The sequence below is a fragment of the Strix uralensis genome, chromosome 20 (genome assembly GCF_047716275.1).
Source record: "Strix uralensis isolate ZFMK-TIS-50842 chromosome 20, bStrUra1, whole genome shotgun sequence".
In the NCBI taxonomy this organism is placed as follows: domain Eukaryota; kingdom Metazoa; phylum Chordata; class Aves; order Strigiformes; family Strigidae; genus Strix; species Strix uralensis.
The window spans coordinates 9,751,883-9,773,996 of record NC_133991.1 but is presented as its reverse complement, the minus strand read 5'-3'; the positions used below and the strand labels follow the sequence as shown (position 1 = coordinate 9,773,996).

Sequence of the window (22,114 nt, the reverse complement as noted above, 5' to 3'; positions counted from 1 at the left end):
TTTATGCCGACCAAAGCACATACAACATTAACGGCACACCAGTTCATGGGGTGTGTCTCCAGATGAATGGGCATTTCTAGTAATTTAACTCAGTGGACCCTATACGTACTAAGTAACATATCAAAATGGTGTTCATAGGAACTGATTGCAACAGCAATGTAGAAGGTTTTAAAATGTTCATATACTATCAGCAGAACAGCTCACAAATCCTCTCTCCTTGGATCTAATTAAAACCTTAATGATGTATGTATCTTTATTACACTGACTTGTGCGACTGGTCACAGATCATGCAACAGGAACACAACCATAAATGAACAGAGATGAAAGAGAAGGAATCTAACTACTTCCTGTGAAAACAATTCCAAATGAAGCCTTTTGCAATATGTAAAATAATAACTAGCCTTTGATTCTCAAACTTAAAAGATATATTCCAAATTGCTATGCAGGGATACAGTTTTAATCTCAAAGTACTGCCATTAAGTGCAATAATTTTATTTAATATTATGAGATGTAAAAATATTTATTCTTCATTGCCATTAATTTACACTTTTTTCACTTAGTTTTGCCACTAACATTGCACACCATCTTTTCTGTCTGAAAACTCAGTACAACAATCAGTTCTTGGATTATTCAGCTAAATGGTCTGCCAAACAGTGCATCTGAAACATGAGCATTTTCTTATTTCAAACTGTCTAGGGTTAAGAAAAACTTCAGACCAACAGAACTATAAAAATAAAACAGACTCCCAGTCACACTGTGAACTTCCTACTGTGACACAGACTTCACTGGCTCCAGCACTGAGGGGAAAAAAAATAGCTTCTGTAACTTAAAAATTGCTTGAAATCCTAAGGTCTTATCTGCTGTTCTGTATCACTATGCTCACAATACTATGGCAAACAAAAAAGGCAGTACATGCTAGAACATGAACTGCTAAAGAAAATCAGTAGGTGTAACAGCCTACTAGACATGTGAATGCCTTGCATAGTGTTCATTCTTGCTGGGTTATAAATTAATGTAATCATACAAGTTAATGATGTATAATATTTCACAAACATAGCCCTGTGCAGAAAGGGAAAAAGCTTATTTGTGCAAGTGTGACATTCTTTGGACCATACTTTGCAAAGCAATTTCTTCTATAGAAGTAGCATCATACTGCCAAGCTTTATGCTTGCCATGAATGTATCTGAAATATATCCAAGGTATGAGACACAGGTTTTCCCTTCTCTTTGCTTTAACTATTCATTTTATTTAAATGCGATAGTCAGTGACAAGCAGCAACATCCCCTTCTCAGATGGAGAGTCCAGGACTGATCATTCAAGAAGTCCCATCACTCTAAGGGCACCATTCCCTGTGGCAGAGCAGAAAAGCGTCAAAGTTATACTTTTAAATAACCTGTAGGTAAAGAAACCATAGACAAGTGTATGGCTCCGTCCTCTCTTCCCTTGTGGATGTTCTGTGCATAAATCAAAAGCAGCAAGAGCCTCTCCAGGGCTTAGAAGATACACAATGTTAAATCATCAAAATACTTATGTAGTCAGCTACCTTCAGGCTGAGCTGCAAAGCTTAGTAAGTAATCTTCACATATAAACAACTGTAAATGATAAATCTGAAATTCAGCTGCTTACTCACACACCAACGCCTTCAGTCAATAATTCCAGTTTCTTTTAAGATGTCTGTATATACTAAATTTAGGATGCTGAGAGATTATTTCCACTTAGTGATACTCAGGAAAACCTGGTCTCTTCAAGAAGCACAAGAGCCTATACTTTCCCTCTCAGAGCAGCTAATATAATTCAAAACGCAGAGTTCTGAAGTCAAGACCCAGGAGGGAAAAGAGTCTACACATCCAAATAGGAAGTTTTCATGCATAGTCTGTTACAACATGAACATCATTGCTTTGTACCAAAAGTCAACAGAAGTTATTACATGTCCGGTAGTGCTACACACAATAAAACCTGAGCCTGCCTAGTGCGTATCATCTGAACACAGATTTCTATAGCTACAGAGCTCACAGGATCGTTTGGGTTGGAAGGGACCTTAAAGATCATCCAGTTCCAACCCCCCTGCCACAGGCAGGGACACCTTCCACCAGCCCAGGTTGCCCAAAGCCCCATCCAACCTGGCCTTGAACCCTTCCAGGGAGGGGGCAGCCACAGCTTCTCTGGGCAACCTGTGCCAGGGCCTCACCACCCTCACAGGGAAGAATTTCTGCCTTAGATCTGATCTAAATCTCCCCTCTGACAGTTTAAAACCATCACCCCTCGTCCTGTCCCTACACCTCTGTTAAAGAGTCCCTTCCCCCTTTCCTGTACCCCCTTTAAGTCCTGGGAGGCCGCTCTAAGGTCTCCCCAGAGCCTTCTCGTCTCCAGCTGAACCCCCCCAACTCTCTCAGCCTGTCCTCACAGGGGAGGTGCTCCAGCCCCCCGAGCACCTTCGTGGCCCTAGATAAACATCTACACGTAAGCTGAAAACCTTTTAGGACGCAAATGTGTAAGGACAAAAAACATTTAAGAATGTCAGACTATTTTGCATAGATTTAACTATGCAGTACCCCAAATGGTGGTTCTTAATAATTTTTTCATAAATGTAACTCTGTATTTAGGATTAGAATTGAGCCCAGGAGATTAATGTATAGTTCCAATTCAAGCAGAACAAATGGCTGTATAACCTGTATCACACCATATTTAGCTTTACTCAACGCTTGCAGGCCTTAGCAGGAAGTACATTTTTTGTATCCTAAGTAGAATACACTACCCTAGATAGGCTAGAAAACTAACTCCTTCACCTTATCAGGCAGAATTCTGGGAATAAAAAGAGGAAGACAATTTGAAGCAATTTAATACTTATTTCTCCTACTTCAAAAGATCCAAATGTCTGCTTGGCTTTTATACTTTATCCTGCCCTTTTGAACACAGGCAACAGCAATATATACACGTGTGATCATGGTCTTCTACTTTCTTCAATTGTCCCTTGCTGTGACACAAGGCTACAATACATTTCTCTGTTACAGAGATCTCAAGGATGTTGCTCCTTTTCTACAACAGAGTATTTTAAGTTATGTTGACTTCTTAATGTCACTTTCTTCATCCATTTAGATCAACTCCTACTAGTACATTTTCCTTCAGGTGTATTCAGTCGTTATCCACAAACACCCACCCTCCAATTAAATTACAGGGCCAAGGAAACAGGCTAACTCAGGAGAACAGTTACTGCCACCAGCCCAGCCAGCTGATGCTTTTTCTCTGGAGACAGGACCAAACTACACAAACAGCTTCTGCAGAGGTTCTCAGGCTGCCACTTGCCCCTGCTGCCTAACTGTATTCCTCACAGCTTTCCATCCCAACTGGGCACCTGCTCGTTACAAAGAGCCAGTAAAAGTGCGTGTGTAGTGTGTTGAAAAGGAGAGAACTCCCCTGCCCCTATTAGGGCATTGGACTTCTTTTTCTAAATACCAAAGCGATTACAGCAACAAAATATATGGCCATTCAAAATTTTATACTCAGTATACATATATATGCATTATATATTAATAAATGTATTTTAATGAAGAAAAAAGCATCAAGATATATTTTACCTGGACATCATAGAGCGCTACAATGTTCTCATGCTGAAGTTCCTGTAAAACGAAATATTTGTATTACGGAAATAGCCTGTTATTATTATTTTAAATTTAATACACTAGGTGATAATCAAAAAACCCCAAATTTTACAAAGAAAGGTAGCATCTTTTCTAGACCATCTGATGGAATTTGGAGGAAATCCCAGCTATTTAGACAATATTTACAGGAATGGGAAATTAGGCAATATCTTTGGAGGTCATAAAAACATTTGGTTCCAGAACTTATTTTCCATGTCTTGTTACAGAAAGTACTGCAGCACAAAATCCTTTTATGAGTACTGAAAACTGACTAAATTTAATTTTACAGTCTCACACAATTTCTTGCTTAGCAGAGTAACCAACTACACTATGGTCAAGTCAACCTTACCATTTTACAATAAAATCAAACCAAATAACACCAAATAACACTCATGCAATTATTTGTAACTGCTCAAAAAGACATCTGTCTTTGCTAAGTACTTGCAGCATTCTAACATACCCAACACTACAATTTCTGGTATATAATAAATACAATAATAATATGTATATATTACAATATAAATTAGTGATGTATCTCAAGAAGCTTGGAAACATGGAAAGAAAGCAGCACTAATAGTTACTGTGAAGCTATGTAAAATGAGATGCAGTAAAGTTCAGAGAGCAAGGAATGCTAAGAGACCAGCCAAAGAGACATTTCTGTAAAACACCATTGAAAAACTAAATGATGCTCCGTTTTATTTCCTTCATTAGAGCCACACTACACATTTTAAGTCAATTAACACATCTCAGAAGTGGGAAGACTGCTTCAGGAACCAAATTCAGAATGCTGATTTTAGTTTTCAAGGCATCTTTGAGCAAAGAAGATGAAGAAAGATCAAAGACTGATGTTTTACCCTCAGCTATGATTTCTGTTGTAGGCACTGGTTGGGAAAGGTGCCATCCCGAAGGACCAAGTTTTCTACACGTGCAATAAGCAAAGCACAGAGACTGGTTCTACAACAATTTTCCACTTTTAACTACAAAAACATTCCCATAACCTGTTCTGAGACCATTTCCAGACCTAAAAAAGTATCTTTTTCTTTTTTTTTTTCTTGGTTTTGTTAATTCTGGATTTCTCCTGGAACTAACAAAGAAACAAAAGGCAGAATAGCAATTACTGTGATACTACCCATGACCTGGAATGAACTAGGTCAAAAGTCTCTTTTCCTTTTAAAGTAAAGCAGCTTTAAAAATCACTGCAAATTAACATACCTTTAAGATTTTTATTTCTTTTCCAAGTAGGATTTGTGACTTTGACAAGTTCTTTTTGTTAATACTCTTTATGGCTACTTCCCAATCAGTTTTCTAGAAATAAACAAACAGAATAGTCAGTTTTGTATTTTTTTGAACAACTAGCTAGTAAAGCACTGAAGAAAAAGTTGCAAGATCACCCCTACTCTACCCACCAGCGATTACTACATCACATGACACCATCAAGAACTATTTCATTCCACAATAGCTTAAACAGCTATTAAAATCCAGCTGCAGCTACACTGCATGTTCATGGATTCAAAAGCATTTAAATACAAAAGTAAGTAATCAACCATATCCCATTTACTTTTTGGTAGTGGTGCTTTGTATCTGCTTTTTAGTCCCCTCTCAAGGATCCAGTTACTTTTACTCCTCTTTAAGGACTTCCCATTTTCAGCCTTCTCATGCTCTACAGCTGAAAATTGCACAAGAAAACATCTGCTTTTTTAAGTAAACTTATGTATTGTCTATTTATATATTATCTAAAAATAAATTGCCTAGGTGGGAGCATCTCCATTGGCCTTTAAAGTGTCTGTTTTCCCTTCTCCCTTCTTTTTCTTAACCCCAGAATCACTGCACCGGGCCTCTCCCAAGTTGTGAGTACTGCCCTAATGCTCCAAGATGATAAATCTAAAGAGTTGTTTTCTGGAAAGCAGAGCGCTTTAGGCACCAACACCAGAATAAACTCGCACAGCGTCAAGAAACCATAACGTAACTATGAGTATCCGGGGTGATTAGCAAGCCATGCCAGGAAACCAGACACCTCTGAATTTAAGAAATCTTCAGCCAATCCCAAAGGAGACAATTTTCCATTAGATCCCTCGTTATCCAGCGAGATAAACATGACCCTCCTGACAAACAAAGGGCTCAGCCTCCCATACAGCTGCAACTCTCCACTCGCCGTTATGTTCGGGAGCTACCAAACAGCAGAGAGGAGAGGTGGGAACGCAGATAGGTGGATGGTTTTTTAGGGGAGGAGAAAAAAAAAAAAAAAAAAAGGGTTTATGGAGCCCGGGAGCCGGCGGCTCGGCTCTCGGGCCGCAGCAGCAGCGACAGGCCGGCCGCCGGGGCTGCCCGGGGCGCAGGCCCAGCCCCGGGCCCCGCCGCCCCCGCCCCGGTACCTCAGCCCACCCCGCAGCTTGCTTGCTTTTTTTTTTTTTTTTCCTCCCCAAACACCCAAATCACACCAAAACTCCCCAGAGGACACCCCGCCCCCGCTGTCACCCACCGGCAGCGGCTGCTGACGGCTGCAGCCCCACGGAGCGACCCCGGCCCCTGCCCCGGCCAGGGCTTGTGTAACCAGCCCCGCTCCGGCCGCGGGCGAAGCCCATCGCTGTTTACCTTGCGGTGGCGACCTTTGAAGACCACGGCAAAGGCTCCGTGTCCTATCAGGTCCTTCTTGCTGTACTCAAAGTCCCCCACCACCTCCATCATCCCTCAGCGGGGCATGAAGCCCCGGGAAGGAAGGAGGGAGGGAGGGAAAACAAAGGGGCTCTTCCTCCAGCCGAGGCAGCTACAGCCGCCTCACGGCAACCGGCGGCGGGGTGGGAGCCTGCCCCTCTCCTGGCTGCCCCCGGCGGCGGGGGCAGCTCCTCTCATACCGCGGGGGCAGCCGCAGACCCCCGGGCCGGCGGGGCTGCTGCAAGGCGTCTCCGAGACGAGGGGCTCCGTCTGGCATGGGGAGGGCAAGGCGGGGAAGGGGTTGGGTTGGGGTGGGGGGCAAATCTCTCAGGGGCCGGGTGTGAGGGGACAGCGCGGCATCGGCGCCGGGATGAGGGGCCTGCTCAGCGGGGAAAGGGGCTCCGCGCCCGGCCGCTGCCCGCCCCCATGGCCCCTCCACAGCGGGAGCTGCCGGCGCCGCGGCCCCCCTCAGGGACCGAACCCCAGAACATCCAGCAGGGCGGGGGGAGGCGCGGCCCGCGGCTGCGGGGGTGGCTGTCGCTGTCGCCGCCGCACCCCCCCGCGGGAGAGGAGGAAGCAACGAGGGTGCAGGCGGGGGTCTCTCAGGCCGCCACCGCCTCCCGAGGCCGCCACCGCCTCCCGGGGCTCCCGCCGCTCGTCCTCGCCTCTCCGCGCCCGGCCAGCCCCGGCTCCGACTGCCCGGACCTCCGCGCCACCCAACGCATTTATAGGCCGCATCGCGCAGGCCCCAGCGCTCAGCTGCTTCCGCCGGCGGCCAAAGAGTGCCTCACCCCGTTTAACCCGGCGGGAGCGCGAGGCGGGGTCCCTCCGCCGCCCTCTCCGCGGCAGCGCGCCCCGCCCCGGCCCCGCCGAGCCCCTCAGCGGGGCCCAGGCCCGGCCCCCCCGGCCCCGCGCACACCCCCCCCCCCCCCCCCCCCCCCCGCCGCGGCTCCTGGGATCGCTCCCTACCGTCCCCTCAGGGAGGGCGGCGACCCAGGCCCCGGGGACCAAGCCCCTGTCCTCACCCCGGAGCTGGGCTGAGAGGCCAAACTCAAGCCCCCCCACACCTCGCTCTCGCTTTTAACACTCACTGTATTTCACACTTCAGCCATTTTCTTGGCCACCTCAGGCCCACCTGCCCGGGAGGACAAAGTTGAGGGGCCACCAGGAGAGGCGGGAGGGCCAGCTGCCCTCAGCACAGCGAGACGGGGCCAGTCAGGCAGCAGCCAGAGGCGGGCAGGCAGGTATGGGATCATCCTGCCCTGCCCCGCTGCTTCCCCAGCTCCTCCAGGGTCTCTCAGCGCTGTCCCTGCGCCGTTAGCGAGACATCAAACCTAATACAAGGAACTTAAATCAACGGAGAAGCAATGGAGGAACAAGCATGCAAAATGCTCTAAGCCAACGACACTTCAAGTTGCTCGCTCTCTTTATAAGGAGAACAACGTCTGTAATTTACAGCCTCTGCCACCCAGCACTTTTAGATCAGCCCCGGGGCTGTTTACAGCAACACGTACAAACATTAAAAAAAACCCCAGCCAGCCACCTCACACCAGTCACATGGAGCCTTTGACCTTCACCTCCAGATCTACATAACCACGCTCCTTTCCTTTGCTTTCCATTCCTCGCTGCTCTCTTCCCCTTCCTCTCTGTCCCTGTTCCCCATCACACCACCTCCACATCCCGGGGCTGTTTCAGGCCTCCCCAATATCCCCATCTGCCCCGGACCCCCTCTGACACCGCAGCAGCAGCGATCAACCCTCCATCAAAGTTACAGTCGACACAAGGCGCGCATCGGGATTGTGCGGGGCAGAGCTCCGAGCCCACACAGTGCCCTGCACCTTCTCTCACGTGATAAAGGGTCGCTTTCAGCGCTGCTAGGTCAAAATAGAGCCTGAGCAGAGATACACGGTTGGTCCTCTCCCTATTCTTCACTAATCTCCCTTTGCTTTCTGGTGCTCAAAACTAAGCTCTACCGGAGCTGTGTCTCACGTCAAAACCTCCACTGCTAGTCTTCTCCAAAGACAACACACTTGGATTAAAAAAATACTCAGCAATAGATTGTTAAGGGAACATTGACAGGTTTATGAAGGACATTTTAAGATCTAGACGTTATATGGAGACATCAGAGGAATCCCAAGACATCTGTCTTGTACCAAAGAGAACCAAAGGGCTTTAAGACCCCACAACACTGAATCCCCCCTTTATTTTTCTGAAGTTCTGAGCTTCCATCCAAAACCCATTCATGGTACTACCCTAACAAAACTGATAAACTGAAGCTGACCAAGTAATTTTAGCGGCTCAGAACACCCTCGTGGAAGGAATAAACGAGATGTAAAAATATTCCAAGTTAATAATAAATTAATGTGTTGGTTGTAACACAGACACTTTCTAGTATGCGTTCACAGTGCCCCTTTAAAACCAGGAAAAAGCTCACAAGGCTCAATGTGTTAAATATTCTGATTCAGAAAATAATTTCCCTGAGAATTGGCTGTTTATTGCCATGCACTGATTCTCACATTCGGTATTAATCCTCTCAGTATCAGCATATATCCTCACCTCAAAGTCAATGTCACAAGCTACATTTTAGGGAAGCTAAAAAAAAAAAATAATCCAGAAAGATGCCTTTTGAACAGAGAAAGCCACTTCAGGAATTTCTAAGCCATCCATTCTGCATTACACTTCAAAACTGAGACACATTTCCCTTCAGTAGCAGCACGTCTGATGTCCTTTTGTCCTCGTAATGGGGCTGGAGCCCTCGAGCAGGTTTGTTTCAGCACAGCAAGGACAAAACAGCCAGGAGCAGCGGGGAGGTTTGACCAGAATAACTAAACAAGCTGCACGTCGCACTGGGGTTCGAACGGGATCTGAAGGACTGAGGTCTGAAAAACAGCTGGATGAAGGGCTGCAGGATTTGCATGCAGGTCACTCATTTGAGCTGGGTCCTTGATTAGCATCTGGGAGAGTTTCTAGGTGTCAATATTTGCAGCACTGGCAGACTACAATAAACCTATTTACAAACAGCACCTTCACTTGCCTTCGCTGCTGAAAGAGATCAGAGACAGAACGGACTGAATTCACCCGAGCCTCATCACTAGAGATGCTGGGAGAGCAATACAGGATAACCCCATGGGGCTGGTGCTGCTCCTCCCTCGCCCAAGGAATACACACAGATATTCGCCATTTAGCACTGGCAGGAGGTAGCAGCCCTGCAGCACTTGGGAGGGATGCACTGTTCTGCTCTGACAAGCCACACGGCAGGACAAATAAAATACCCAGCGTGCTCAAAAAGCATGGCCGGGCAGCGGGCACCAGTACCATGTCTAATCGACCACAGTGATCCTTCAAAAGTACAGAGCACTGTGCCCTTCGTTTGTTTTTAACATCATACTGTGCAAGAGCTGCAGCCCACTGACAGACCATCGTCCACCTACAGCTCAGCAAGGACCACCGATTTACAGGGTCAGAGTTAAGAAAACAAGTAACAGCACTGGGGATGGATTTGTGGCTCTCTCCCATCTGCACTGCCAAATTAGTCCCTCAGATGTGAGCCAGGACTCATGATCACAAGAGCAACAGATCGTGGAAGGAATCAGCACCTTCCAGGTTGCTTGACTGAGTACACAGAAGTATGCTTTCATTTCATACCAGCTCCCCAGAATACAGAAATCACTGTCCTGAGTTTCCAGAATACATTTCATCTTCAAAAGCGCCAATGGCCTTCACAGCACGCCCTTTTCTGCCGTACCACCAAATGCAGTCCTTTCTGAGGTAACACATCACCTGAATGGTGCCTGGGCTGGCCCAAAGAAAAGCAGAAAGACTGCTTTTCCTAATGTTCATGCAGAACAATGAATGAAGATTTTCTTCCTGTCCAATGAAAGATTTTTCTTGTATGTCTCCCCAGGCTATAAACACGAACATGGAAATTAAATTACTAATCTGGGAAAATAATCAAGAGATGATCCGAGTTGAGCAGAACATGAACGTCCAGCTCCAAGGACCCAGGCAGCACACGTATGCCACCTGGCCAGCCCTCCTGCATGGGTAAGAACACGCAGCCCCAAGAATAGTTTTCATAAGGATGCTAAGGCCTCACTTATCTAAACCAGCCCCCAAAGGCAGGAGTCTGGCACTGTCCTGCTCATCTCAGCACTATCCCAATTGATCTGCTTCATTAGGTGTTCTTACCATTTTCTTCTCCCCTTCCTTCCCTCCTCCATCATACCCAAGCATTTATTAGACAGATAAACCTTTCTCAGAGGACTGTCATTCTTCCTAGTCCTTATCATCACTGTCCTCCCATTGGGGATTTGTAACAAAAATTATGGTGGCATCAGCTGAGTTTATCACAGCTTTTAAATGAGAAAGTGTCAAAGGGCTCCATGGGACAAACAGTTTCTGGATATGCTTAAAATTATTCTTATATTCCCAGTAAAGAATACCCCCTTGTGGTAGGCATACCTGTGTGGTACACTGAACAAGTAACTCGGGATAAACTGGATTGAAACACAGCAGCAGAAACTGAGATTCCTATCACACAGCACTGGAAAAGTTCAGAAGTTTCAGTAGGTTTTTTGTAAGGTTAGCAATGCAGTTCCCAGAAAAGCAATCAGAAAGCTCCAGCCTACCTTCTAGATTTGTCCTTTAACAAAAAGTAGTGTCTTCCCCATTAATAACACCATTGTCCCAAATTTGCATCTGCAATTCTAAAAATTAGCTAATTAAAGCTCACATCACCATCACCAGCAGAGTGAAGGAGGTTACATGCTTACTTCGCCTCCTGCCAAAAAGGAGCCACCTCTGAAGAAAAGGGCAGCAGCTCTTCCCCAGTGCACGAGAGCAGGCAGGAGACTGCAGAGTAAGGCCCGGGAAATGCTGCATTCAAATAAAACTGGGAGGAGTGTTACGGGATTGCTTAGAAATACAGCTGGAACCGGGCCAGCACTTGGTATGCATGAAGGCTGGTACTGTATGAATGATAAAAATAGTAGCAGCTGCTTAGATAGGAGAATACAATTTGGTCTGCGTGCAAACCGATCGCATAGTGTGGTTCAAAATCTGCCTGCTATCAGGCCAAAGAAAGATTAGGGCCAAGATAGTTTATTTTGGTGTAAACTTAGTTGCAAGGCCCTTCAAGAGGTCTCACTTTGCTTTGGAAAACCTTTTTGCTCCAGCATTAGGAAGGTGGGTTTTAACCAGGCTCTGTTGGGTGATCAGTATCCCAGCAGCAGAGCCTGAAGGGATGGCCTAGGTTAGGAGCACAGCCAGAGGGCACAGCCATTGCTTTGGTTTGGAAATCCGGGGACAAGGAAGTGCTTTAGGTACAGGTACACACACGCAGGGCCAAGCCAGTCCCAGCAGGCAGGATCACTTCCCCCAGCTTTGATACATCTCCACTTCTAACACAAAACACACCGTGGATTAACGGCACAGTGACCCCGTGCAGCACTTTGGGAGAGGAAGCAGAGAATGATGCTTCTTCCCTCAGAGCCATGTACTACCAGGAGCTGCAGAAGCTGCCGCTTTCAGCGAGTCAAACCTGGGCACCCAGAGCTGAACTCCCAAAGGTCAATTGTTTCCTTTAGCACAGGCAGCCCAAAACACTTGCAAACCAGCAGGTTTCTCAACCATTCCCAGAGAGCTACCAGCTGCACGTGCACTCCTCTCCTTCCCAATAGCATGGTGGTCTGGGGAGGCAGAATTATCAGCTACAATTTTAAAACAGCCTGTCCCATAACATTTACCTCAGTGAATTACAAAAGGTTTTGTTTATGCAGATGGACACAACATGGCCTTCATCATCAGCAAGAACTAACTGGAGGAAGCATGTTAATGAAAGAGCAGGTACAGGATATTGAGTTCTTCCCAAAAGATCCCATGAAGATAGAGCCTGCTGACTTGGCTGGTAGAAAGAGATACTAACAACAGGAACCACAATTTGTGTTCCCAGTCATATTAAAGATTTAACCCTTTGTTCCAGCCCTTTGCTCACCTGAACACTTGCAGACAAGCAAATGGCCATGACTGCACCATCCCCTCTTAATTCTCCAAAGCAATCCTGCCAGCAGGAATAAAGTCCTAAAATGCATCTTCTGCAGCTGGGAAGCATCTGTGACCCAAACTCCTGTTCTGAGTTGTAGTCATCACCGAGTAGCAACTGCAGCGTGAGGGCTATGGAGAATGTTTTGGCCTTCATGCTAACTTGCTGGAATTAATTCCGACAATAAAATTTCTACTCCTTAATAATCACATCTGGATTTTCACTGTTTGGTAAGCATCCTGGAAATAAACACTAAATCCAGGTCTATTCACCTCATGATTGTTGGAAGCCTGAATTGACTTATAAAAAGACTCATGAGCAAGCTTACAAATACATAACTGACAGTGGGAATCCCTCTCACCAACTGGGCAAGTAAATGCACTTGAGAAATTCCAGAGGGAGCCAGCTCTGTGCAATGGAAGTTTTGCCATTTACTGCGACAGTCCCAGCCCTGCTGTCAGCATGTATCCAGGGCAAGGGACAAACACCACCCAAAACTGCTTCCATTCTTCCCCTTCCCTCTCCCTTCCTTCCTGCTCCCGCCCAGGCCAGCAGTGGATGGGAAGTGGGCACTCTCTCTCCCCTGTTAAGAGGCACAAGTGCCTCATTTCCCCATTTCCAAGAGCCACTGAGACCTGAAAGCTCAGCACAGCCCTCTCAGTCGTTTGAAGTCCGTGCCTGTTGCACCCTGAACGGATGAGCAAACGAGTTACCTGCTGTGGATGTGGAGGATCACTAACAGATAATGCTTGGCACAGTCCACAGGCAAATGGGCTGAGTGAAAAGGCAAAAACTTACTGGAGTAACGAGAAGCCCCAAGACCTTATTCTCAGCAGATCTTTGTCCCAGGCATGCAGCCGAGCACAATTCTGCAATGTAACGATGTGCTGAATTTTCCCCTTTCTCTCTCCCTCTGTGAAGGTCACACAAGGACAACCCTTTCTGTTCCCACTAAAAGCCTTTCTCTGCAGGATTCTTCACATAGCAAGAAAGGGCATGAGCCATCCCCACCCTTCACTTGCCCCTTCCAAGGTGGCAGGCTACTTGTAAAGCTGAAATTTCAAGAAAAAGTCAGTTGAGATGGAGGCAGATGAGATATTCCTCCTGTAATGTTCAGAGAAAACCATCCTGCAAAGCACAGCTCTTAAGAACTAGAATTAAAATTTCCTTAAATATAAGGAAAGAGTCCATGAGGGAGAGCAGCCAACAGGAACAGGGAGTCGTCTCAGGTCAGCCTCTGTCATCCATCACCTCGCAGATCTCCCAGGCAGACTGCGCCAAGGGCAGGCCAGTGTGGGACGGGACTGGCAGCGTCGTGTCGCTGCTCCTACCGACGCCATCTGCAAACGGAAAGAGCTGCTGCACCCCTGTGATCTGGCACCAGCGCTGCCACACGCCCCAGCAGTCACCGTACGAGAGCAGCACAGCGGGGGGGGCCTGGTTCCTTACCGTAGAATGGTTTGGGTTGGAGGGGACCTTAAAGATCATCTACTTCCCACCCCGCCACGGGCAGGGCCACCTTCCAATAGCCCAGGTTGCCCAAAGCCCCATCCAACCTGGCCTTGAACCCTTCCAGGGAGGGGGCAGCCACACTTCTCTGGGCAACCTGCGCCAGTGTCTCACCACCCTCACAGGGAAGAAGGTCATCAGCCATGGTCAAATGGCAACCAGCTCATGGGAATTTGTCTGTCTGCATAACTGGGAGACGGAGGAAAGTGAGAAAGGAAGGGTCTGACCGAATGGTACAACTGTTCCTTCTCTCCAGGAGCCAAAACATCCGAGTCAAATTTCACCACTGCCTGCTCAGCTGGAGGGACTCTGCTTTCTAGTCATCTCCCAGGGGACAGCAGCAGTTCCTGCCCTGAGGGAGGTCAAGTCTCCAGGCTGGAATTTGGCCCAGCGCTGTGCTCTCTGCAAGGAGAGATCATGCCCTAACCACGCAGGTCTCTCCAAGGAGACTGCAGCTCTGAGGGACACGTGGAGTAGCAACAACATCCTCTATGGACACACAGCAGGTACTTACATCCGCAAACACTTATCCTTCCCTCCGCTCGCTACCCTCTGTCCGTCTGGGCTCCAATCCGTTGCATACACCTAGTATTAGGGAAAGATAGTTATCTCTGATGGGAGGGGTTGTCATTCCTGTCTCTCTCAAACCCCTCGGCTCAACCAGACACCTCACCTCGTCTGCATGGCCAGGAAGATCGATGGCCAGTTTCTTCATCTTGGCATCCCAGACCTTCAGCGTGCTGTCACTGCTCCCGCTCACCAGCAAGCGGCTGTCGGCTGACCAGGCTATCTGATACACAGCCGAAACGTGCCCTCTCAGCGACGTCAGGTACCTGGTGCAGAAGAGGAATGAAGAAGCTGTTAGAGGAGCAGGCAGCTGGGTTTGTTCCAAACCCGCCCTTGCCCAGCCTTCATGTTTCTTCTCCACCTGTGAGCAAGCAGAGCCACGGGATGCCCAGCACGCCCAAGGCAGTCAATTACTACACAGTCCATAGGTGGTTCAGTCTGTCTAAAAACCCTCCCAGACGGGCTCAGAGCCTTCTAGAGGACGGCTCTTCATCTCAACTCCTCTGCCAAGAAACCCTCATCCAGCAGGCAACACTACAGCCTTACTGTGCAGACGGGTCCTTCCTCTCTCTGGCCGAGCAGCCTGGATTTAGAAGGACCGTTAAAATTACTGACAGGAAACCCAAGCTCATCAGCGTAAAGGCAGATTTATAGGGAAGGACTGCTGCCCCAGAGAGCTCACCAATACTCTAGCTGAAGGTTAAAAGCTGGACTACAGGAGCATCCAAACACCAACAGCACCACTTGTAACTACAAGAATTTGCATCGTCCAGAACAAGCTGTCCTCTGGCACAGGAACCGTTTAAAATGGGTCAGTTTACAGTGTGCAACGCACCCGTCTTCAGGAGATCGGCCGAGAGGAACATCCCATCCCACTGCAGCTGCACCTGCCTCGGAGAGCCGGCCCTGCAGCAGGCAGAGCTGTGGCTGGGTGACAGCAGGGCTGCCCACACCCACCCAAGCACAGACCCTGTAACACAACAAGAGCCAGACAAGGGCCTTCCCAAGGGCAGAGAGACAGAGGCAGCAGAATTACTTTTCATGAGTTCAGGCTAGAGAGATGTTGAACACACCAGGGAGCGGCTGGCAATGACATTAGGGCCCATCTCTGCGTAACCTGGGCATCACACACAGACCCCACATGAGCACCACACCTCTGTAACCCAACAAACCAACTCACTTTCCTGTCCTACCATCCCAGAGCTTTATGGACTTGTCAAAGGAAGCACTAGCTATTATCCGGGTGTCTGGCGAGAAGAGGACTTGGTTAATCAATGCCTGGTGGCCCGTCATTCTCTCCAGTGGCTTCTTGTCTTCTGCTGGTCTCCAAAGAAACAGTGTGAAGTCATCTGACCCTGAGACGAGCCTTTCTGGTTCCTGGCCCTGAGAAAGGGATGAAAGAGCCCAAGTCTTGCACAAGGCAGGAGTGGAGAGCTCGGAAGCACACCACCATTGGGATCAACAGCCAACTGTGCACAATTACTGCTTCCACCAGTACTAGTGTTACAAACCACAGCACGGACAAAGGGGACTTACCCTGACTTGGTCATACCTCTGCTGTGCCTTGTCCTTCAGTTCTGCCACTGAAAGAGGGAAAGGGAGAGGAGAAGAAAAGGAGATTTGCAATTCTTAAGTGAAAGGAAACTTGATAACCCTGTGATGCCCATTCCAATCCTGGCTCTGTGGGCCAAGCAGGCGCATCTGTGACTCCTCACCCACTTTGCCTTTCCTAAGGGCAGTAACAGGAGCAAAAGCCCTTGAAAACAGAGTGGCCTTCCCATCCCCCAGACTGCTTGACCCTGTGCATGGGCAAGGAAGATCGTGGCTGCCAGTGTGACCGACACTGGCACAGGACCTGCTCGCAGCACTCAAGACTGCTTTGGCTCGTAGCAGCATTAAGAAGAAACATCAGGTCTCCTCACTACCCTCCCCACTGCCTCCCCCAGTCTACAACGCAGGTGCTGCACTTACAGGAGCCGCTCACATCCTGTGGGTTGATGGTGGCTTCAGCAGGTTCGAAGGCACCGGTGCGGAGAACGTAGTCAGTGCTAAGGGCCATGGTGTTCACCCAGTGAGCGTGGCCCTGCAAGGTGCGGCACAGGACCCCCTGGGAACAAAACGACTTAGAGAGGGACGGGCAGGACAGAGCCAGACTGCGCAGGACCCACCAAACCCACTGCACTGCAGAGGCCAAGTCTAAACTTTCCAAACCCTGCAGCCAGGCTTAGCAGGGAAGAAACGACACCGTTGAGCTTCAGGGACTGGTTTCCTGCAGGGCCTTGCAAGGAACTCACTAGGACAGGTTGTTCCAGGAGTGTGTCCATTTTATGCTTTTAGGGATGAAAACACTGCACAACAGCTACCCCTTCCTAACAGTGTTAAGCAACAGGCTCTGCCAGGTCAAGAGGATGCAGTACCCCCACTGCACCTCCATTTTCCAGGGCACAATCTGTGCCAGGAAGAGCAGACAAAGCTACAACACAGCGTGTCCAACCCCCTTCGCCAGCAGCCCTAGGGTTGCCCGCCTCACTTACATCTTGGCTCCTCCAGACTTTGATGGTCCTGTCCTGGGAGGAGGAGTAGAGCAAGCCATCGCCCCCCCACTTCACACACGTCACCGACTGCGTGTGGCTTGTGAGGATTTTGTCACACCTGCCCATCAGCGTGTCCCAGATGCGGATGCTGCCATCCTTAGAGGCACTCGCCAGGTAGCGGCACTCTGGGTTTCTGGGCAAAAAAGATGATCGAATCCATTTGCACAGCACACAGAACAAATCCACCAAGCTCTTCTCTCATCAGCCCCAGAGGATTCACGAGCCCAGAAGTCCATGAAAGACAACTTTCTCTTTTGGCTTAAGATCAGAGAGAGGTCAGGCAGCGGCAGAGCACTGACCTACGGAGAACAAGATCCCACAAGGCAGGGGTGAGGCAGACAGATGCTCCCCTCCAAAACCAGCTCTTGGGCTGCATGCTGGAGGCATCAACCCAGCATAAACCTGGCACCTCACCTCCTGGCAATGACCTTGTTTTTGCTGAAGGCAGCTTTAACCCACTGGCTAATGAGGAGATCACAAACTAGCACCTTCCCTGGGCACTGGCTGGGGAGAGCCCTGGGCAGGGGGCTCAGTTTGCCTTACGCAGGCAGCGCAGACTGGCAGCAACGCCAGCGTGTTGATCGCTCCCCTGCCCACGCCACGCTTCCCCCCCAGCAGGACCCATGTCGGCCTGCGGACACAGAGCGCTGAAAGCAGCAACATCCACCCACGTGGCTCATAGGGGCAAATTAACACATCTGGAAGCAGCTGGCCACAACCCAGCAAGGACAGGGAGCCACAGCCTTCTGTGCTCTGCACAACACCTTTATAAATCAGCATGGTTCTAATGTGAGAGAGTGGTCCCTGGCACCAGCAGGAGTGAGGAAGAGCACAGCCCCTCCTGCTGCGCAGGAACGGAGCAGGGAGCGCAGCTGTCTGGAGACAGAGAATTGGAGCCCTGGCAGGGTCATCTTCCTCCTAGCCATTTCTTCATCCTCCTTTATAATCAGTTTTTGCTAATCCAGTTAATTATTTGCAAATAGCCAGAGTTTCCTACTGGCAAATTCAATTTGCAGGGCTCTGCTCAGAAGGGGCTCTTTTAATTTATTTATTTCTGTAATGTCTTGGATTATTGGCTACAACTGACCCCCTCCACCCATCTGTCCCAGACAGAGCTTGAGCTGATCGAAGGGATAAGGGGATTGCAGTTAATCAGCCCTCATGATAAATAAACAGGACAACAGAGGCAAACCAGGATGCCAGAGAGCAGAGAGGGAGTGTTCTGCAGAGCCTGAGCTCGGGCACCACGCGGACAGGCTTTCCTGCTCCCAGCTCAGCATGCTGGGGAGGAGAACATCAAATGTTTGTCCAGCACCATGAAAAGCATTGTTTTCCATAGGCAGGTGTTTTTCATACAGGGGAAAAGGGGCACAGCCTGACAGCGACTTCCCCAGCAACCGGACGGGGACTGTGAGCAGCGGCTGGGACTCCTCGCTCCTCACTAGATGCGCTTCTCCCAGCCCCCCTGGGGATGTGCACGCACCCCCTCTGCGCCCTGTAACGGGTGAAAGGCAAACAGGAGCAGTGCCCTTCAGGTCAGGCTGCTCCTTTCTGCACGAGTAAAAGGAAAGGGCTGGGCTGGCCCTTCACTTACATGTGGAGCGGTTCCCAGCACAGACACGTGATCCATTTGGAGTGGCCAGCGAGCACCCGGCCGATCTGATTGCCGGTGGCTGGGTCCCAGAGAAATATCTGTCCAAGAGAGAATGCAAGAGGGTCGCGTCAGGCCACACACATCATGTGAATCCCAGGGACGTTCGGGCTCCATTTAGAAAGCATAAACGTCCTTGGTGTCGCATTTACACTGGCAGAAGCAGGAAGCAGAAAGAGACGGGGGCAGGAGGGCTGGATGCGTTTTCAGATCCCTGCAGCAATCAGCTGATATCTCAAAGAATGAGACCTGATCACCCTCCTCTCTGCCTAAAACGCTGCTGCTACAAAAATATCTGCCTCAACCTAAATGTGATACAGGTCCCCAAAAAGCCAGCCTAAGCCTTTGACATCCTGTGCCAGGGAGTTAGTGAATGTTTTCAGAGCGCGATGAAAGCCAGAGCGCGCTAAATGCTACTTATTATCGGATTCTGTGGGTGGGACACATGCTGGTTTTCTCTTGTTTTTTCCCTCTCTATATAAATGTTCATCCAAAGAGCCAAGGCATTAGTCATCTCCTACTTAAGAACCTGTGAGAAACAGTGAAACAGAGGACAAGCGGCTCCCTGGGTTAGAGTAAAGCCAGAACAGCACCAAACCAAGGCAGAGCCACCCTGGCCTGGCCTATTTCCTTGGGGCTGGTATCACAGCGGTCTGATGGAGCAGCTGCTCAGAACCGAGCGCGGGACAGCAGCTCTGAGCAGCTCTGGCCGCTCTCACTGCTCCAGACCGTTCGAAGCTCAGAGTGAGAACTGCCCCTCTGCAGCTCAGCACCTTGCGGACTCACTTCTAATTGCCCACAAGTGCTCCTGCTTCCCCAGGCGTTTCTGTGCACATCTTAAGGGCACACGTTTTGCCCCACAGCCGGGGCAGGGCCCCCTTCACGTTCCTGTAAGAGGGAATGTGGCTGTGTCTGAGCCGGAGCACTGCGAAACAGGCTGCTGTTGCACGTCTGGGTCATGCAAACAGCAACCCTGCCTTGGCTGGGCGATACCCTTTCTTGCTCCAGACACTTCCCTCGTGACAGAGCCGTCTGCCAAGGCCCACGTCCAAAGCCTGGACTCTTTCCTGCGCTGAAGGAAAAGCGTCTGCCACAAGACAGCAGGGCTCAGCAGCAAGAGGTCTGCAAAGGCGACAGAGCCACAGCCCGGCCCAGCACAGAACTGAGAGCCGCCAATCGCAACTACCGCAACGCATCCACACGCAAAGATGCTCTGGGGAGAAGGGAATCCCGCTCAAAACAACTGGATACACGCCTCACGCCCCAGAAAAAACAAGTCTTCACCCCTAAACCCCCACAGCCCCTTTACCAGGTTTCATTTCAGTTCAGAACGGGGCTGCAGAGGGTTTCCACGCTCCCACAGAGCCAACTCGGCCCCGTGCCGAGGGAGCGCGGAGCCCACACGTACCTGGCTGTTCTTGCAGCCCGAGGCCAGCTTCTTGCCGTCGGGTGACCAGGCGATGCTGAGCACCCAGTGACGGTGACCTGGCAGAGAGAGCACGAGCGGGCGTGAGTGGAGAGCTGAGACTGTCCGTTCCTGGTGTCCCAGCACGCAGCCACTCTGAGGCAGGACTGGAGGTTGGGGGAACCCTCCACGTTCCTCCTGGCCAGACCCTCTTCCTCTGCTACGTTAGTCAACGAGAGCTGCTCCCTCCCTGAGCCGCAGCCCCTGCCTACATGGCTCAGGCAGCACCCGGGCTCTGCTCTGTTTGTCCCCCCGAGCAGACAGGGTGTCCCTGACGGAGGAGGGTCAGGAGCTGCCCCCCCAGGACACCCCCGCACCCACCTTTGGCAGTGAACTGCGGCGTCTCCGTGCTGAGGTCCCAGAAGCGGACAGTGGTGTCTCCAGAGCCGCTCGCCAGGTACCTGCAAGAGAACCAAGAGCCCGGCTCAGCGCGGTGTCCCCGCGGAAGATGGGGGGACAGCGGCCGCTGCCTCGTCCCGAGCTCCCCACCCGCAGCCAGACCCTCGTACTTTCCCGTGGGGCTGAAGGCCACAGAGATGACAGCCTCGGTGTGTCCCTCCAGGGAGCTGGTGCAGCGGGTCACCGCCCGCACTCTGAACACCGCCTGCGGCTGGTAGATGATGTCCAGGACCTTCTCCGTCTCCACGCTCTGCCCCGCCAAGGTCTTCTCCAGCGACGCCACGATTTCGGCATCGTGGACGAAGAAGGCCAGAGGCACCGGCTCATCCTGGGGGAGAAAAGCCCGGAGGGGTAGCGAGGGGCGGCCCCGGGTCGGGCTCGGGGGGTGCCGGGGGAGCGCCGGGGGTGTCTCACCTTCTGCAGGAGGGCGTTGCAGACCAGCTGCAGCTTGTCCGGGGTGATGGTGACCGGGACGTCGAAGGGGGAGCCCAGGGACTCCCCCGCCTCATCCCGGAACTGGATCAGGAGCCGCTGCACGTCCTCGTCCAGCGACATGTTCTGCGGGAGCGCGGGCTCAGGGGCGAGGATCCCCCCGCCCCACAGCACCCACCCGCGTGGGGGACAAGGAGGACCCGGCGTGGACCCCGTGGGAAGGGAGAAACACCCCCCAGGGAGCGGGACCCCACAGGAGAAGCCCTACAGAGGAGCCCGGGGGGGTCGGGAGGCCCCGGAGCGCCCCCACCCCTCTACGCGCGGCCCCGGCCCCGCTCCCCCCGGTCCCGCTCACCGCGGCCACGTGCCCGCGCCGCCCGCGTGACCCGGAAGCGGCTCCTGCGGGGCGGGAGGCCCCGGACGCGGCGCTGCTGCCCCCTGGCGGCCGGCGGGGGGACAGCGCCGTGGGGCCGCGGGTTCGAGGCTGCGGTGGGCGCGTTCCGACTCGGGGACTGGGAAGGGGGGGTCGAGGCCACACAGGTGGTTTTTATTGCGTTTCTAAAATACGAAGCAGCAAAACCAGGAAAAAACATCCCAAATATGCCATTCCAATAAAAAATTACTCCACCGCCGCAGCCTGCCCACTTGCCACGTGTGTAAACCCTTCGGGGTAAAGGAGAGAGGGGATGGGGCTGCAATCAAAGGTGGTTTATTCACCATATAAACACTGGCTCGTTGGGCTTGACAGGAGGCAGGGAGTTGAGGGAGATCCTGCACTAAGGAAGACTCAAATCTACCACGCAAATCCGTAACAGAGAGAAATTTAACGCCACCCCTCCCCTCCAGCACAAACTAGTAACAACCACGGTGAGCGTCAGACATCCACAACCTCAGAGAGCAACGCTCCATCACATCTAAATACTGCTTATGGAGAGAAAAACTGCCACGTGAGTCCAAAGCAACCAAGCCTTGCTTTACCCGTTGGCCACCATCCAAGTGAAGCAGCTTTGAGAAGTTGCCCCACACAGCCCTGGCCAGCCCAAAGCAGCCCCCGGCACACTGCTGTCCCCTCAGAGAGACCCTGCAAACAAGGTGGAGCCTAGCAGAGATGTCTCCCTTCTTTTTTTAATGGGTATTTTTCTTATCAGTCTCCAGGAGCTGCAGCAC

At 50.7% G+C, this 22,114-nt stretch overlaps 2 protein-coding genes across 6 annotated transcripts in view; both read right to left on the bottom strand.

Annotated features, from left to right (window-relative positions):
• ULK2 (unc-51 like autophagy activating kinase 2) overlaps positions 1–6,996 on the bottom strand; it is a 41,421-nt gene extending 34,425 nt beyond the window's left edge. The window contains exons 1-3 of one of the 2 annotated variants that reach the window (XM_074890616.1): positions 6,231–6,996; positions 4,851–4,943; positions 3,576–3,617 (exon numbers count right to left, since the gene is read on the bottom strand). In XM_074890616.1, coding sequence (XP_074746717.1) covers positions 3,576–3,617; positions 4,851–4,943; positions 6,231–6,323 — 228 coding nt within the window. In that variant the 5' untranslated portion in view covers positions 6,324–6,996. Of the gene's footprint in view, positions 1–3,575; positions 3,618–4,850; positions 4,944–5,652; positions 6,170–6,230 lie in introns of those variants that run through there. The other variant, XM_074890617.1, reaches the window with a different exon arrangement.
• Positions 1,362–21,748, bottom strand: NLE1 (notchless homolog 1). Of its 4 annotated transcripts, XR_012631751.1 has the most exons (14): positions 21,665–21,748; positions 20,930–21,073; positions 20,626–20,843; positions 20,438–20,517; positions 20,060–20,136; positions 18,595–18,692; positions 16,941–17,133; positions 16,378–16,513; positions 15,943–15,989; positions 15,587–15,789; positions 14,513–14,672; positions 14,354–14,424; positions 13,937–14,241; positions 1,362–2,171 (listed from the first exon to the last, which is right to left on the bottom strand). XR_012631751.1 is itself a non-coding variant. In XM_074890620.1 (13 exons), the coding sequence occupies exons 1-13, from the start codon at positions 21,665–21,667 to the stop codon at positions 13,658–13,660; spliced, it is 1,443 nt and encodes a 480-aa protein (XP_074746721.1). In that variant the 5' UTR covers positions 21,668–21,748; the 3' UTR covers positions 13,417–13,657. The 4 variants fall into 4 exon arrangements, 3 of the variants coding, with proteins under 3 accessions (XP_074746721.1, XP_074746719.1, XP_074746720.1); XM_074890620.1 differs by lacking the exons at positions 1,362–2,171; positions 13,937–14,241 and adding an exon at positions 13,417–13,670; XM_074890618.1 differs by lacking the exon at positions 1,362–2,171 and having other exon boundaries at positions 13,692–14,241.
• Between the last annotated feature and the right edge of the window lie 366 nt (positions 21,749–22,114).